This window comes from Pelobates fuscus, chromosome 9 (assembly GCF_036172605.1).
Source record: "Pelobates fuscus isolate aPelFus1 chromosome 9, aPelFus1.pri, whole genome shotgun sequence".
In the NCBI taxonomy this organism is placed as follows: domain Eukaryota; kingdom Metazoa; phylum Chordata; class Amphibia; order Anura; family Pelobatidae; genus Pelobates; species Pelobates fuscus.
The window spans coordinates 30,570,838-30,584,371 of record NC_086325.1 but is presented as its reverse complement, the minus strand read 5'-3'; the positions used below and the strand labels follow the sequence as shown (position 1 = coordinate 30,584,371).

The following is a 13,534-nucleotide window of genomic DNA, read 5'->3' as shown; positions in this document are numbered from 1 at the left end:
GCACACCACCACTGTCTTACACCTCACTATGCAGCTCTCCAGCGTGTGTCCAGATCTGTCTCTCCAAATAGGCAGGTCTAATGCCACAGGGACACTGTCAGCTTAATGGCACAGGGGGGCCATGCGGTGGTAAAATCTAAGGATGTACACCTACCTGTTTAAAGAATCTACTTAGTTTGGTTTAGGATTTCTCCACTGGGGTTGCATTATTATTTTGTTTACACCTCTTTAATAGCCTCCACCCAATCAGAAAGATAGACATGTTCATTAAGTAACATCCCAATGTCCAAGAGATTAATTTAGATAACCTCAATTGTAATGTTTGATGTTCCTCTGTCTCTGCATGGAAACCTGCGACTACAGATTGCCTAGACATGTTGAAATGCATTGTTGTCTCTCATACTCACCAAAAAAATGGTGCAGATTAAGGTTGCCTAGCAGCAATATACTCTGAGAATTTTTCTTACTGTGCTAGATATATGCGCTGTTGTGGCAATGTCAGCATTTTTTGTATTCACATGCACTACAAAAATAAAGAATTAAATTTTTTTTATTTTTTTTTAAAAAAAGAGAACCCCTACAAATTTCACAACTCTCCACAAATTCTAAGGATTGCTTAAAATAAGAAGATTGGGTATGTAGGTGACAGAGAAGATGTGGGAAAAAAACAGTATCTGCGTGAGTTAAGGGGTGGAGTTGAGGTCTTGGGGGAAGAGATATTAAGTTTACTTTTGGGGTCAAGTCATAGATATTCCTGGGGCCTTGCAATGCCTCTCTTTGCTGGACACTGTCACATAAACTTATAGGAGTGTCATGATTGGCTGAGTCACTTCCTGGTGTGAATCCACTTCCTGTTTTAAGAGCATTGGTGAACCTGTCATTTTATCATGTATTTTTAATACATTACCTGTATATAAAAAAGATTAGATTAGCTTTGACCTGCAGTATCCTTTCATGAGCTTAAAGAAATGGTAACTTAATGGAGAGAACATACATTTGTCTGTGCAGTAATTCATACACCTGACATACCTGAGGCTCTCCAGAAAAGGCAGAACAAGATAGTCATGATGATAAAGTACCAGTTCCACTCGTGATTGTCCCCAATCGTTGAGACACCAAGAAAAATAAAAATGAGGGTCTCACTAACACTGCTCCACATTTTCATAAAGTATTTGACGGTTATATATGACTTCTGTGATATGTTAGACTCCACATAGCGTTTCATGCTCATCGAACAGGCAATAATTCTGTGAAAACAATCAATGTGTAAGGATAAATTAAACAGGAAGCAAAGTACATGTATTGTATTATTGATTTCTTTCTATCGGTAGTGGTAAGTTTCTTTGTTGTATCCTTATCTTAGGATTGCCATTGACAGCAAATATTTTTGTGAAAGTGGAAATGAGAAACAAGTGACTTGTATTTTATAAAAGACCAGTCGGTACTATAGTTATTTTGTGGAATCAAAATAGTGTCGGAAAAGAATTGTAAGGTCAGATTGAACCAGCAGGTGGCGCCGGAGAACCAGGTGCTGTGAGCATTGTTAAAAATACTGCAACTTTTTTTCCACTCTACAGATAACGTAATAAAGTTGTTGAATCCAAAGACATACTCAATGGGTAGTATATACTGTCTGGACATTCATCAAGCACTGAAAAGAAAATTAAAACAATGAAAATGTGAGGATTTAATATTATATGATACATTATAAATGTACAGATTTCGATACTAAAACATGGAATTCATAAATTTTATAGCAGGAATTAAAATACTCCAAAATGAATTTGTTTGGGGTCTATTTGTAAATACATTAGTAAATATCTAAGTTGAAGATTGTGTCTAGTTCAATTTTTAACGTTTTTATCTCATTGCCCATTTTGAAAATGAACGAAATAATAATTCATTAATTTTGGCCTACATTTTTTGATATCCTCTTTCAATTCACCGCAATTAATTTTTTGATGGATAAACTTCTTGTCTGGCTGCTATGTCTTTCAAAACAAAATTAAGAAATCTGGAAAAAACTATGTTAAATCTTTTGATGCGTGTTTCTGCTCAGAGAACTCGAAGAATTTCTAGTGACCTTGTTATTCGTTGCAATCAAAACAATATGTCATCAGTAGTTTCATTCATATGCTTCCACAATGGCTAGAGCTTCGTGCAGGGATAAAATATAGCACAGTTATATAATCCCCCTTCTTAAGACCAAAATACACATGTATGACGGGGAGGGACTCATGAATGCCTGCATTTAACTCTTTCACAAATCTAGACCTCATTAGAAATATTTATCATCCTATACCACACGTCTTTCATGAACATTTTACAATTATGTGGTTTTGAGAACTTTTTCCAACTGTCTTGTTTTGCAAAACAGATTTCCACAAGAGTGGAATAAAACCCAGAGAGATAAAAATGTTTATAAACTTATTGACATTTACAAAAAAGAACTGACTTTTTAGGATCAATAACGAAACGTTAGCTATGAGTTGTGTTACTAGAACAAAAAAATGCAACAATATTTATTATTATGTGGACATACATCACTTGCCAGGCAGTCAAGGCACAACCTGGCATACAATGTAAATCAACTGAATACTATGATACCTTTTCCTGGACTCAGGAGCTTGAATATATATATATATAGAAACATGAGAAGCACACCCAAGTCTGCGTTCGCGTATTTTGGGTAACAGAAAGTGATACCTGTGCATTAATCCGTGATCTTAATTTGTGCACTGCCAGTGTTAACGATAGTTTAGGTAAGTGTGTATTTTATATTTACCAGTGTAACACACACTGATCATGCATTTACTGTGATAGCTGGAATTGGAACGGTCATGAACTCCAAACTCTGTGTTCTTCTTTAAATTATATAGTCATACAAAATCCTTCTATTACGTCATGCCCCCTATTTGTAGCATTTTGAAGTTTATTGAATCTTTATTAATAAAATGTTAATAATGGGAATTTTACAAAAAATAGATTATTTAATTTAGAAAAATCTGTAATAAAATTAACTTTTTTTTTTTTCAGAAATCTCTTTTAAAATTAATAGTTTTGTTCCATTGCAGTCTCAGAATAACCAATCCTGTTTCACTTACATTAAAATAACTGCAGGGACACACTACACAATTAATTAGGGAAAGTAATTTATTTTAAAGGTTTTAATCTGGATGAAAGATTTGTATTGTATGAGGGGACCAATGAATGAATGAAACCCCATGGGGTGGAGAAACAAAGAAAACAAAAGTTCAATTAATTATGAGTAATTATACTTTCCAATTTAAAAAGTTAATCCAAAGTATGTTTTGCAAAAGAATACCAGAACAGGCAAAACAGTACATATTCACTAAAAATCCTTCTACTCAGCTACCCTATATATCGAGCTAAGGAACCATGATCTGAAATGTACAAATCTCAAGTCGCTTTTTCCAAAATTCTAACTTTGGTGAATACTTTAGTTAGATGACACGTATCTCCCTCTTGGTGGACGTAAGCACTTTATATTAATCCAATAATAATTGTTTATCAAACCAATAAAATATTTTAACCTACGCAGTGCATTAGTGTTTTTCGGATCTGCAGAGATTCTTTTAACAAATGCGTCTGTGGTTTTAAGGCTGAAAGCACTGACAGATATTTCTAACCAGATGCAAATCCCAATATCATGTTATGTGAGAAAACTAGGGAAAATAAAATTAATTAAACCTGGGTTCTGAATTTTACACTGATCAGCCACAACATTAAAACCACTTGCTTAATATTGTGTTTGTCCCCTCGTGTTGATGCGTTGAGGCACACGTGCCCGGCCACCCACCTGATCTAAAAGAAAGCATCATTCATAACACCTTGTTCTATTGCTCTGTGGTCCAGTTCTGACTCTCATGACCCCATTGAAGATGCTTTCGGCGATGGACAAGGGTCAACATGGGCACTCTCACCGTTCTGCAGTCACGCAGTCCAATATGCAGCAAACTATGATGCATTGTGTGTTCTGACACCTTTCTATCATGAAGTGAAGAGTCACAGGCTGCACAGCGTAGGGTAAACAAAGCAGTATATTCGACTGTAAGGTTTTAACAAATACACGATTAAGGTCTCACTGCCGAAATGTTGTATCCTTGTTTTGTCCTGCACTCTACAATAAAACTGCCTTGTTACCCCTACCCTTTGCAGCCTGTACAAGCCTTCACATGCAGATATATTTGAAGGTTAGCGGACCTCTATCACAGAACTCCGGTGCTACTGATACAAGTGTGCAACACTCTACTACTTCTTTGAGCTACAGTAGCCATTCTGTATGATTGGACAAGACAGGTTAGCCTTCACTTCTTACATGCATCAATGAGCCTTGGGCACCCATGACCCTGATGCCGGTTCACCAGTTGTCCTTCCTTGCACCATTTTTGGCAGGTACTAACCACTGCATATCGGGAACACCCTACAAGACTTGCCATTTTGGAGATGCTCTGACTCAGCCGCCTAGCCATCACTATTTGGCCCTTGTCAAAGTAACTCAGATCTTTTTGCTTGCTCATTTTTCCTGCTTCCAACCCATGAAATTGTTTGAGGTCTGCCAACCCATGAAATTGTTTGAGGTGCCATTGTAACGATATAATCAATATTATTCACTTCATCTGTCAGTGGTTTTAATATTGTGGCCAATCAGTGTACATACCTATTTCCACCCTTAGCATTTTCAGGACCCTGGACAAATGGGCAGTTGCTTAATGGTGCAAACATTGAAGCTAATCAAGGATGCTTTGTACCTTATTGGTTCTTGTCCATTGCATTACTCTCATTGAGTAAAAACTAAGACCACACAGGTGTTTATGCCATAAATAGTTAATTGGGTTAACTTGAAAACTGATTTAGCAAAATTAACCCTATTGAGATCCAACAACGTGTTATCAACTCTGTCACAAAAATAGTTTATTGAATAAGCCCCATTGGATTTATATAGAAACCCTCCATGTACCATAAAACTTTATTTTAATGAAGCAGTTTACCTTTCAGGGTTTAACCCTTCGTGAACATTTTACCTCCAAACTCCAGTATCCAGCACTCAGTCATTCTGCGCCCTGTCCTTCTGCTGTTCAGAATCTTAAAAGAGGAAGCTTCGCTCAGGGTCACTGCTGATGAACTGAGAGCGTCAGTCGCTCCCCATTCACAAAATGCTTTGAGAAAAATGTGTGTGTTTCTCATGCTGTTTTTTGAATGAGGAGCTACAGATTCTGAGCAGCGGAAGGACAAGGGGCAGAGCACTCTGTGTTGTATACTGGACTTTGGGCTTAAACAGTCCTTGAATGCTTTAACTCCTAAAAGTAAGCCTGTGCCTGGGACCTCCTGGAAGCAGAACAACTTAATTTCAATCAAGTTGTTATGGTGCCCAGAGTGTTCCTTTTACAATCCTAATTATCTGTTTCATTTTCTTTTCTCCTGGCAATATAAAGTGGAATGGTTTATGGAATACTCACGACACAATGCCAGACAGGTGGAACATCTCAGCAGTAAGATAGGTGAGGTAACTGTACAAGAAAACAAAGAGTGGTTCGATGACGCGTATGTTTTCTGTGAATCTTGTGGTTAACGCAGCCACGAATCCAAAAAGAAAGCCGACAAGGATTCCGCCAATGCCAACCACAAGCAGGTTTCCGACTCCAGCAAAGATGTCCAGTAGCTGAATATCTGTCATCTTATCGAAGGCCTCAAACAATTTGTAGAGAACCTAAATAGAAGAACAGAGAAACATTGGGCAGGACAAGAAATAATCTGTAGGATCTGGTGGGAATAAATATGCTGACCCAAAGAAGTTTCTTAACACCCAGATAGATTGTTCATCTCATTATAACTAAAAAGGCTGAAAATGGAATACTGTCAAAAGGCGTATAAAGGGACACTCCAGACCTATAAAGTACTTTAGCTTGCTGAAACACATTATCTGTGAAGAGTATGTCCTATTTTTTTCATTTTGCAAAAAGTTAAGATTTCAATAGAAATTGACACTTTTATAAACGGATCTGGTTACACCCCCTTGGCTAACAAGCAGGCAACAGCTCTTGTTACTTCCTGGTTTTGTTAGCTCAGTGGGGCTAACTCAATAGGCTGCAGTTGCTCAGAGCACATACCTTGCAACAACTTCCCATGGAGCTGCATTGGGAATTTTGTGATTGGTCAGTCACAGAACGTCTGGGTGGGTTCAGAAGGGGAGGGCTTGCAGACAAGAGATCTGCAGTTTTTGCAAGCTGTTTTTAGATCTAACTCCAATAAAAAAATGCGTACTAATTAAATTAATACAAGTTTTCATTTGGTGTATATCTACTAAACAGTGATATATATATATATATATATATATATATATATATATATATTGTTGGTATTTGGACAGTAGAGTGTCCCTTTAACTATTCAAAGTTTTTTCAAGTAATTTGCCCATGCACTGCTTAAAGATGTATATTGATGTTGAAATTATCTTTATGTAAAATGATTTAATAATATGTCTCCCAGGGAGCAAGTGACATGTTAAGCCACACCAAACAGGGTAGTCGGATACTTACAACAGTGACAGCATCATTCAAGAGGGATTCTCCAAACACCAAGATGTACAACTTTTCATTAACATGGATCTCTTCAAAAACCGAAAGGACCGCCACAGGATCCACTGCCGCAATGAGGCTTCCAAACCAGAGATTGTGCAAGAGAGAAATGTTCTTCAGACCAAGTCCCTGCACTTGGCATATCCCATAGAGCGAAAACCCGATTCCAAAAACATTCCAGATGGTTCCCACGACAGCATACCATAGGATGGGACCCAAATTCTCAAAAAATGGTCGACTTGGCATGAAATAACCAGCATCAAGGACTATAGGAGGCAACAGGTACAGGAAGAAGATGTCACTGCTCATAACAGGAGCATATTTCTTCTTCACAGCATAAATGATTCCTCCCATAACGAGACCCACGATGATTAAGACACAACTCTCTGGTACCACGGATGGGAGCTTGTGTGACAGGTGAAAACCTGGAGATAAATAAAACAGGTGGGGACATCTTTCCATCAGCAGACATTTATGTGTGTCATTTTGTTTACACGTGGATGAATGCTGTATTCTTTTAAATGGTCACTCTAAGCACCATAACCACTTCATCATATTAAAATGATCATGATACAAAGACCCCGCCCTTGAAGCCTTTTTTTTTTTTTTTTTTTTTTTAAAGTGTTATCATTCCAAAAATTTTATTGCTCCCTAGGCTATAAAAAAAATCAGAGGCCAGTCCAACAGGAAATAAAAGGTCATATATATATATATATATATATATACATTTTACCTTTAACACCTGAATGTGTAGATGTCTTACACAAATGTGTAGGTGGCAAGGTCTACTTTAGGTAATTTTTAGACATGTGTAATTGTTGCACTCTTCCTTAAATCAATTTCTTTGGATACAAATAAGCAAATTAAACAATAGAGGTTCTGTGCCGGACCAATCGGTTCAAGGAGGAGTACAACGAATGCCCATGTTTAGTACTTTTATTACAAGACACGGAGGCTCACATTGCTTAACCCATTCTTTATTGAAACACAAAAGCAGCAAAGAAATAATACACACATAGAATAAATTATACAGGGATACCCTCAACCAACCCTGACACAGTACCCATCATACAGGGATACCCTCAAATCATCCTGACACAGTACCCATCATACAGGGATACCCTCACCCAACCCTGACACAGTACCCATCATACAGGGATACCCTCAACCAATCCTGACACAGTACCCATCATACAGGGATACCCTCAACCAATCCTGACACAGTACCCATCGTACAGGGATAACCTCAACCAAACCTGACACAGTACCCATCATACATTGATTCCCTAAACCAATCCTGACACAGTACCCATCATAATGGGATAACCTCAACCAACCCTGACACAGTACCCATCAAGCAGGGATACCCTCAAATCATCCTGACACAGTACCCATCATAGAGGGATACCCTCAGCCAACCCTGACACAGTACCCATCATACAGGGATACCCTCAACCAATCCTGACACAGTACCCATCGTACAGGGATAACCTCAACCAAACCTGACACAGTACCCATCATACATTGATTCCCTAAACCAATCCTGACACAGTACCCATCATAATGGGATAACCTCAACCAACCCTGACACAGTACCCATCAAGCAGGGATACCCTCAAATCATCCTGACACAGTACCCATCATAGAGGGATACCCTCAGCCAATCCTAACACAGTATCCATCATATAGGGATACCCTTAGCCAATCCTGACACAGTACCCTGTCTAAGACCAAGCACCATCCCCAGTACTTCCTCTTTCTTTGCTGCTCCACAGTTCAGTTAAGTTGTGGTGATTTCTAATAGTGGATTATTCTTATTGTTATTCAGCTCTAATTGTGGATTATTGTTGTACATTGCTGTGTATATATGTGATGTTCTGCTTAGTTTTACCACTCTGTGTCTGCTCTCCTGGTCCCCACAATTTGCTGCCATAACTATTGAAAATTGTCACTTTCAGGATCCCCTGTTGGCACCCACTGCTCCCCTCCCGTCTCAGAATGTTATCAAAAATAAAAGGCAATTGTATCGGCTCAAAGATAACCTTCCAAAGGTTGAGATCTCACGAGTTCCAGCAGGGAATAATAGAATAATGCAGTACTTAACCCAATCAATATCTCTTGGTTTCCTTGCCACAAGCCTTTCTACTCCACGTCTGCATTATTAATAATAAATCACAGCTATTACAGCTTGCTTATCACTAGATATTGTATGTGTATGCCAAATGGAAAAAAAATATCTATGGATGTATATACAAAACAATGGTAAAATGTTTCTAAAGCAGTAAGATCAACAGATCGTTAGCAGGCAGAATAATGTTATATCATTAATTAACTCTCTGAGTGCCAACGGGCAAGACGAGCATTTTTCAGCCTCTTTGTACTTAAAGAATTAGATTGTTGGGAATACAGTTACTACTACCTACTATTAGCTATAACTACTTATTGCTCATAATACTACTGCCAGCAATACTACTACCTATTATACTAGCTACTGCCACTACTATAATTATACTAATGATGAGAATTGTTACAAGCTATAATGTGCCGTGTTCCACCCCTATAGTGTCTAAAAGGTCAAAGAAAACAAAGATTTTATTAGTTACAAACTGGTCCCATCTTCCTTAGTTTTTTTTATATATATATTTTTTTTTTTTTTAGATATGCGCCCTAGTATTAACTTCCTTTAAAATATAAGCTCATGTGAAGTTGATCACATATACTAAAGGCAAAAGGCAACCTCTGTAATGTGTAAATTGGGTGAGAGGTGATTTTTCTAGATAGACAGATAGCCCATGACGTCTGAGCATGATAGGAAATGTAGTTCTTATCATACGCCGAGGCTAGCAGTAAAACGCTGCACTGCGCCAATCAGACTCTGCTATTTCACAGAAGCGCATCTAGTGGCTGTCAGTAGAGGCAGGTTAAAACCTGCAACAAAAACATTGCCATTCCTGCAGAGCAGTACAGTTTTCACCTGTAGGGTTAAAACAGGGGGCACGTGGCACACAGATGACTTTGTAGAGATGGAATAGTCTGGGTGCCTATAGTGTTCCTTTAAACCCAGCCATTATGGTGAATGAATATTATGTGTATTCCATTATTGACGGTGTGCTTGGTGTTTGATGGGACGTTACCTAGAGTACCTGACCTGCTGTACCAATAGTGGTCTAGGATTGGTGTGAACAAGGATTGGTTCGATACGAGAGACTAACCCAGTGACCCCCATACGGTTATAATCCCCCAGAGCCAAGCTTTAGATGGTAGGGCAAAGTAACACAGCTAAAATACTGAATATCTAAGTAATAATATGGGAATTACTTATAAAACATGCTATTATTTATGAAAATCTGCTTTGTTAGTTTATATTTTGCTGTTTAATTGCCAATTTGCCCCAGTTCACTGTTCAACGAATCAGTCCTTAATCATCATTACGTCGTGTTACACGGTCATAAACAGACTATGTATAAGCGTTAATAATGTAAAGCCTAGCTCTCAGCAGCCAATGGCATGTAATCATGTGTGGTTTAACCCCTTAAGGACACATGACATGTGTGACATGTCATGGTTCCCTTTTATTCCAGAAGTTTGGTCCTTAAGGGTGTAAAGTACATTCCATTTTTAATATTGAAGTTTTGTTTTTTATTTAAGGTCGTTGGCCTCCTACAAGTCTCAGTTTGCTAATAGCAATCTCTATACAGTCAAAGGAAGAACTAAAGGGTTAATCGAAATGGTAACTCAAAAATATGAATAATACATTACCAGAAAGTTAATCAAAGGAAACACGAAAGAAAAACAAATGCAGTGTAAATGTTAGATCCCACCCCATTGGCATTTAACCGTTTCTGTGCCAACGGGACAACAAAGCTTTGCAAAATAAAACCTTTCAAATGCTAGAGCATAACGAAGCCAAGTCCCCTGGCAAACAGTGATTTAAATTCAAATATTCTCATATACAGACATATCATATCCTGACTTCGAAAGCAAGTTTCCGTGTGAGAAGGATGTACACCTTACCTATTTTAGCTAAGGATGCTAACATAATCCACAACGTTATTTCGAATGGAATCTGAACATGACTGTAGTCCATGGAGAAAATTTTCAGTTGAGATGTAACATTAGACCCATGGTCCGATGAGTTGGATATACTATGACTTTGGGATGACGGAGGATGCTGTTGATGGTATGTGAGCATGGAGGCTTTGACTAGATGTAAAAATAAGGAATATATACAGATGCATGCTACACTCTGTGATTTCTTCATCATGTTCTTATACGGCTGTGGAGGAGGCTCTGTCTGTCTCCTGGATTGACCGTGATGAGATGATGAGAATCATTTGTCTGAACGGCCGTTAATAATCTCTGTTTGGATGACTTCTGGGAGTTTATACAGAAGGGGGAGTGCTCGGCGGAAGATGTAATGTTTTTGTGGGACACTGGTGAAATGCTTTAAGCATGTCAGCATTTATCCATTTTAGGCACATTGCCCGAACGAGTAAACGTTGGATGTGGTTATATATTGAGTCCCAGGTAAGTACATCTCCACTGGTCTTTATTAGAATTAGACGAATGGAAAAAAAAAAGGTAAAACACACACACACAACTTAATAATAACCACAATAAACAGCTACTGTTTACAAATACTTACTTCATCCTTCCTTATATTTTTTGTCGTTGAATTTTAAAATCAGCCAATGTAACATGTTCTCGTAATTCAATGACATTTTTTTATAAGGTCTTAACTCTTTAATGCATTTTCTCACAACACCCTGTATACTGGTACCAACGTTTGTATTGAAGTTATCTTTTTCTTTGCTCCAGTAGTGGGTGTCACCCTACACAGAAACAAATTTCTCTGCCAGTTCTCACTTTTATCTCTGAGTATCTCTCCTCCATCCTTCTTCACTCTACATCAGCATTTGTATATGAGAATTTATGACTGCATTCCAGAAGCCAAATAAGGTGAAGAAAATGATGTGCTCTAAAGTAGAGATGCTTAGAATAACTGTACACGCTGTATGTGGGATATTGCTCATATGCAATGTTTTTAAACGGCAGGGTCATATTTATGAAGCAGCATTCCCTGAAATACCATTAGACACTGACAAATAACTGGTAGTAACGTATTAGCCCATATTTATTGATTGATTTTTTTTCACTCCTTTCAAATCTTGGGGATGATTACAATGCAGCTATAGTATTAGACCAATGGCAGTTTTCTGAATTTTGGCCTGTACAGTCTGAGTGTTCTCAACACGATCACACGCCAAAACTCACAGACCAATTTTCTGCTGGTAACCCTCCCAAAACCAGCAAACTTGATTGATTAAAAAAACAGGAATAAATTGTGCTGTCATTAATGTAGTGCTGTATGACGACAGGATTGGGGATTGTGACTTGCGCTGGGGTGAGTGTGAATGTGGGTGCCAGCTAATGCCAGCGAATGAATAATATATGAGAGTGATAGGAGGTAGAATGGGAGGCACAACAGTTAGAGAATGGAGAGAGTGTGAGCAAAAGAGACAGGAAAAACATTTGTTGGATAAAGAGAAATAAATGGACAAAAAATAAACAAAGTAGGCATTCAGGAACTACCAACAAAGTGACAAAAATCTGTTTAATTTATAGAACCTCTAATCTTACAGACAGAATGACTATACAATCAAAGACAATTTTCCTCAATTTACATCCTCTTTATTTGCTTATAGCGGAGCTATGTCACGATCCCTGACACAGTGGTTTGCAGTGGTCATGGTACCTGGAGTCGGAGACACTGCACATACAGAGATTAACCCTTTTACTGCCAGAGGTCTTACTCCTCCAACAAAGTAATGACAATTAAGATTTATCAAAGAAGAAAAGCTATTTTGCAGAAAAGATATGCGAATAACTTAAAACATAACTTTTATTGTCACATTAAACTATTACAACATACAGGCGAAACGCATTGGGTTGGGGCTCTGTGGCAGCCATGTTATTCTGCCATGTTTGATACCTGCGATTTTTCTGTATTTTTGGATGGTAGATACCACGGGGTTGGTTATGAAGCTACTTTCTTCCTTTTGCTTTTAACCTTATTGTGTTTTTTTTCACAGCTTGGTCACTGGTTCAGCACATCTAGGGATATTCAGTGACTTTCCGTTTCACTCAATGTTTAGTGGAAAGAGGCTCTCGAAGGCACAGTAGGGTTTATTAAGGTATAGACCGCTGTCATTGTAGACAATCATTAACTGATCAGCCACAATATTAAAACCACTGACAGGTGAAGTGAATATCATTGATTGTATCGTTATAATGGCACCAGCCAAGGGGTGGGATATATTAGGCAGCAAGTGAACGGTCAGTTTTTGAATTTCACGTGTTGGAAGCAGGAAAAATGGGAAAGTGAAAAGATTATAGTGACTCTGACAAGGGCCAAATAGTGTATGCAGTGGTTAGTACCTACCAAAACTGGTGCATGGAAGGACAACCAGTGAACTAGCGCCAGGGTCATGGGCGTGCAAGGCTTATTGATGCATGTGGAGAGCGAAGGCTAGACCGTCTGGTCCAATCACACAGAAAAGCTACTGTAGCTGGAATTGCTGAAAAACTTAATGCTGGCAACGATAGAAAGCTGTCAGAACACACCGTGCGTCGAGGATGCTGTGCATGCCGGCGCCAGAAGGCCCATGGCAGTACAGCTCCCCCTTTTATGCCACTCTGGTTCTCCACTCAGTCCATCCTCCTTCTGGTGAGGAGAGTGATGGCAGGCTTAGAGGATCGGGCATAGGGAGAACTTGGCCTCAGCAAGAGAAAAGAGAGGTAAGTTTAAGATTTTTGGGGGCATTTGGAGGGAGTGGACATGCACAGAAGGAGTTACTACAACCAAAACCAGTGTTTTATGAAGACTAACTGTTCACATAGAGGGTATAGTGCCCTATTTTTACAAATAATATCAT

At 38.5% G+C, this 13,534-nt stretch overlaps 1 protein-coding gene across 1 annotated transcript in view; it reads right to left on the bottom strand.

Annotated features, from left to right (window-relative positions):
* The window catches only part of LOC134572715 (sodium/hydrogen exchanger 2-like), a 44,986-nt gene extending 33,997 nt beyond the window's left edge, over nucleotides 1-10,989 (bottom strand). The window contains exons 1-4 of the mRNA XM_063431833.1: nucleotides 10,614-10,989; nucleotides 6,561-7,024; nucleotides 5,481-5,731; nucleotides 1,030-1,247 (exon numbers count right to left, since the gene is read on the bottom strand). Coding sequence (XP_063287903.1) covers nucleotides 1,030-1,247; nucleotides 5,481-5,731; nucleotides 6,561-7,024; nucleotides 10,614-10,863 — 1,183 coding nt within the window. The 5' untranslated portion in view covers nucleotides 10,864-10,989. The remainder of the gene's footprint in view (nucleotides 1-1,029; nucleotides 1,248-5,480; nucleotides 5,732-6,560; nucleotides 7,025-10,613) is intronic.
* Nucleotides 10,990-13,534: the final 2,545 nt, after the last annotated feature.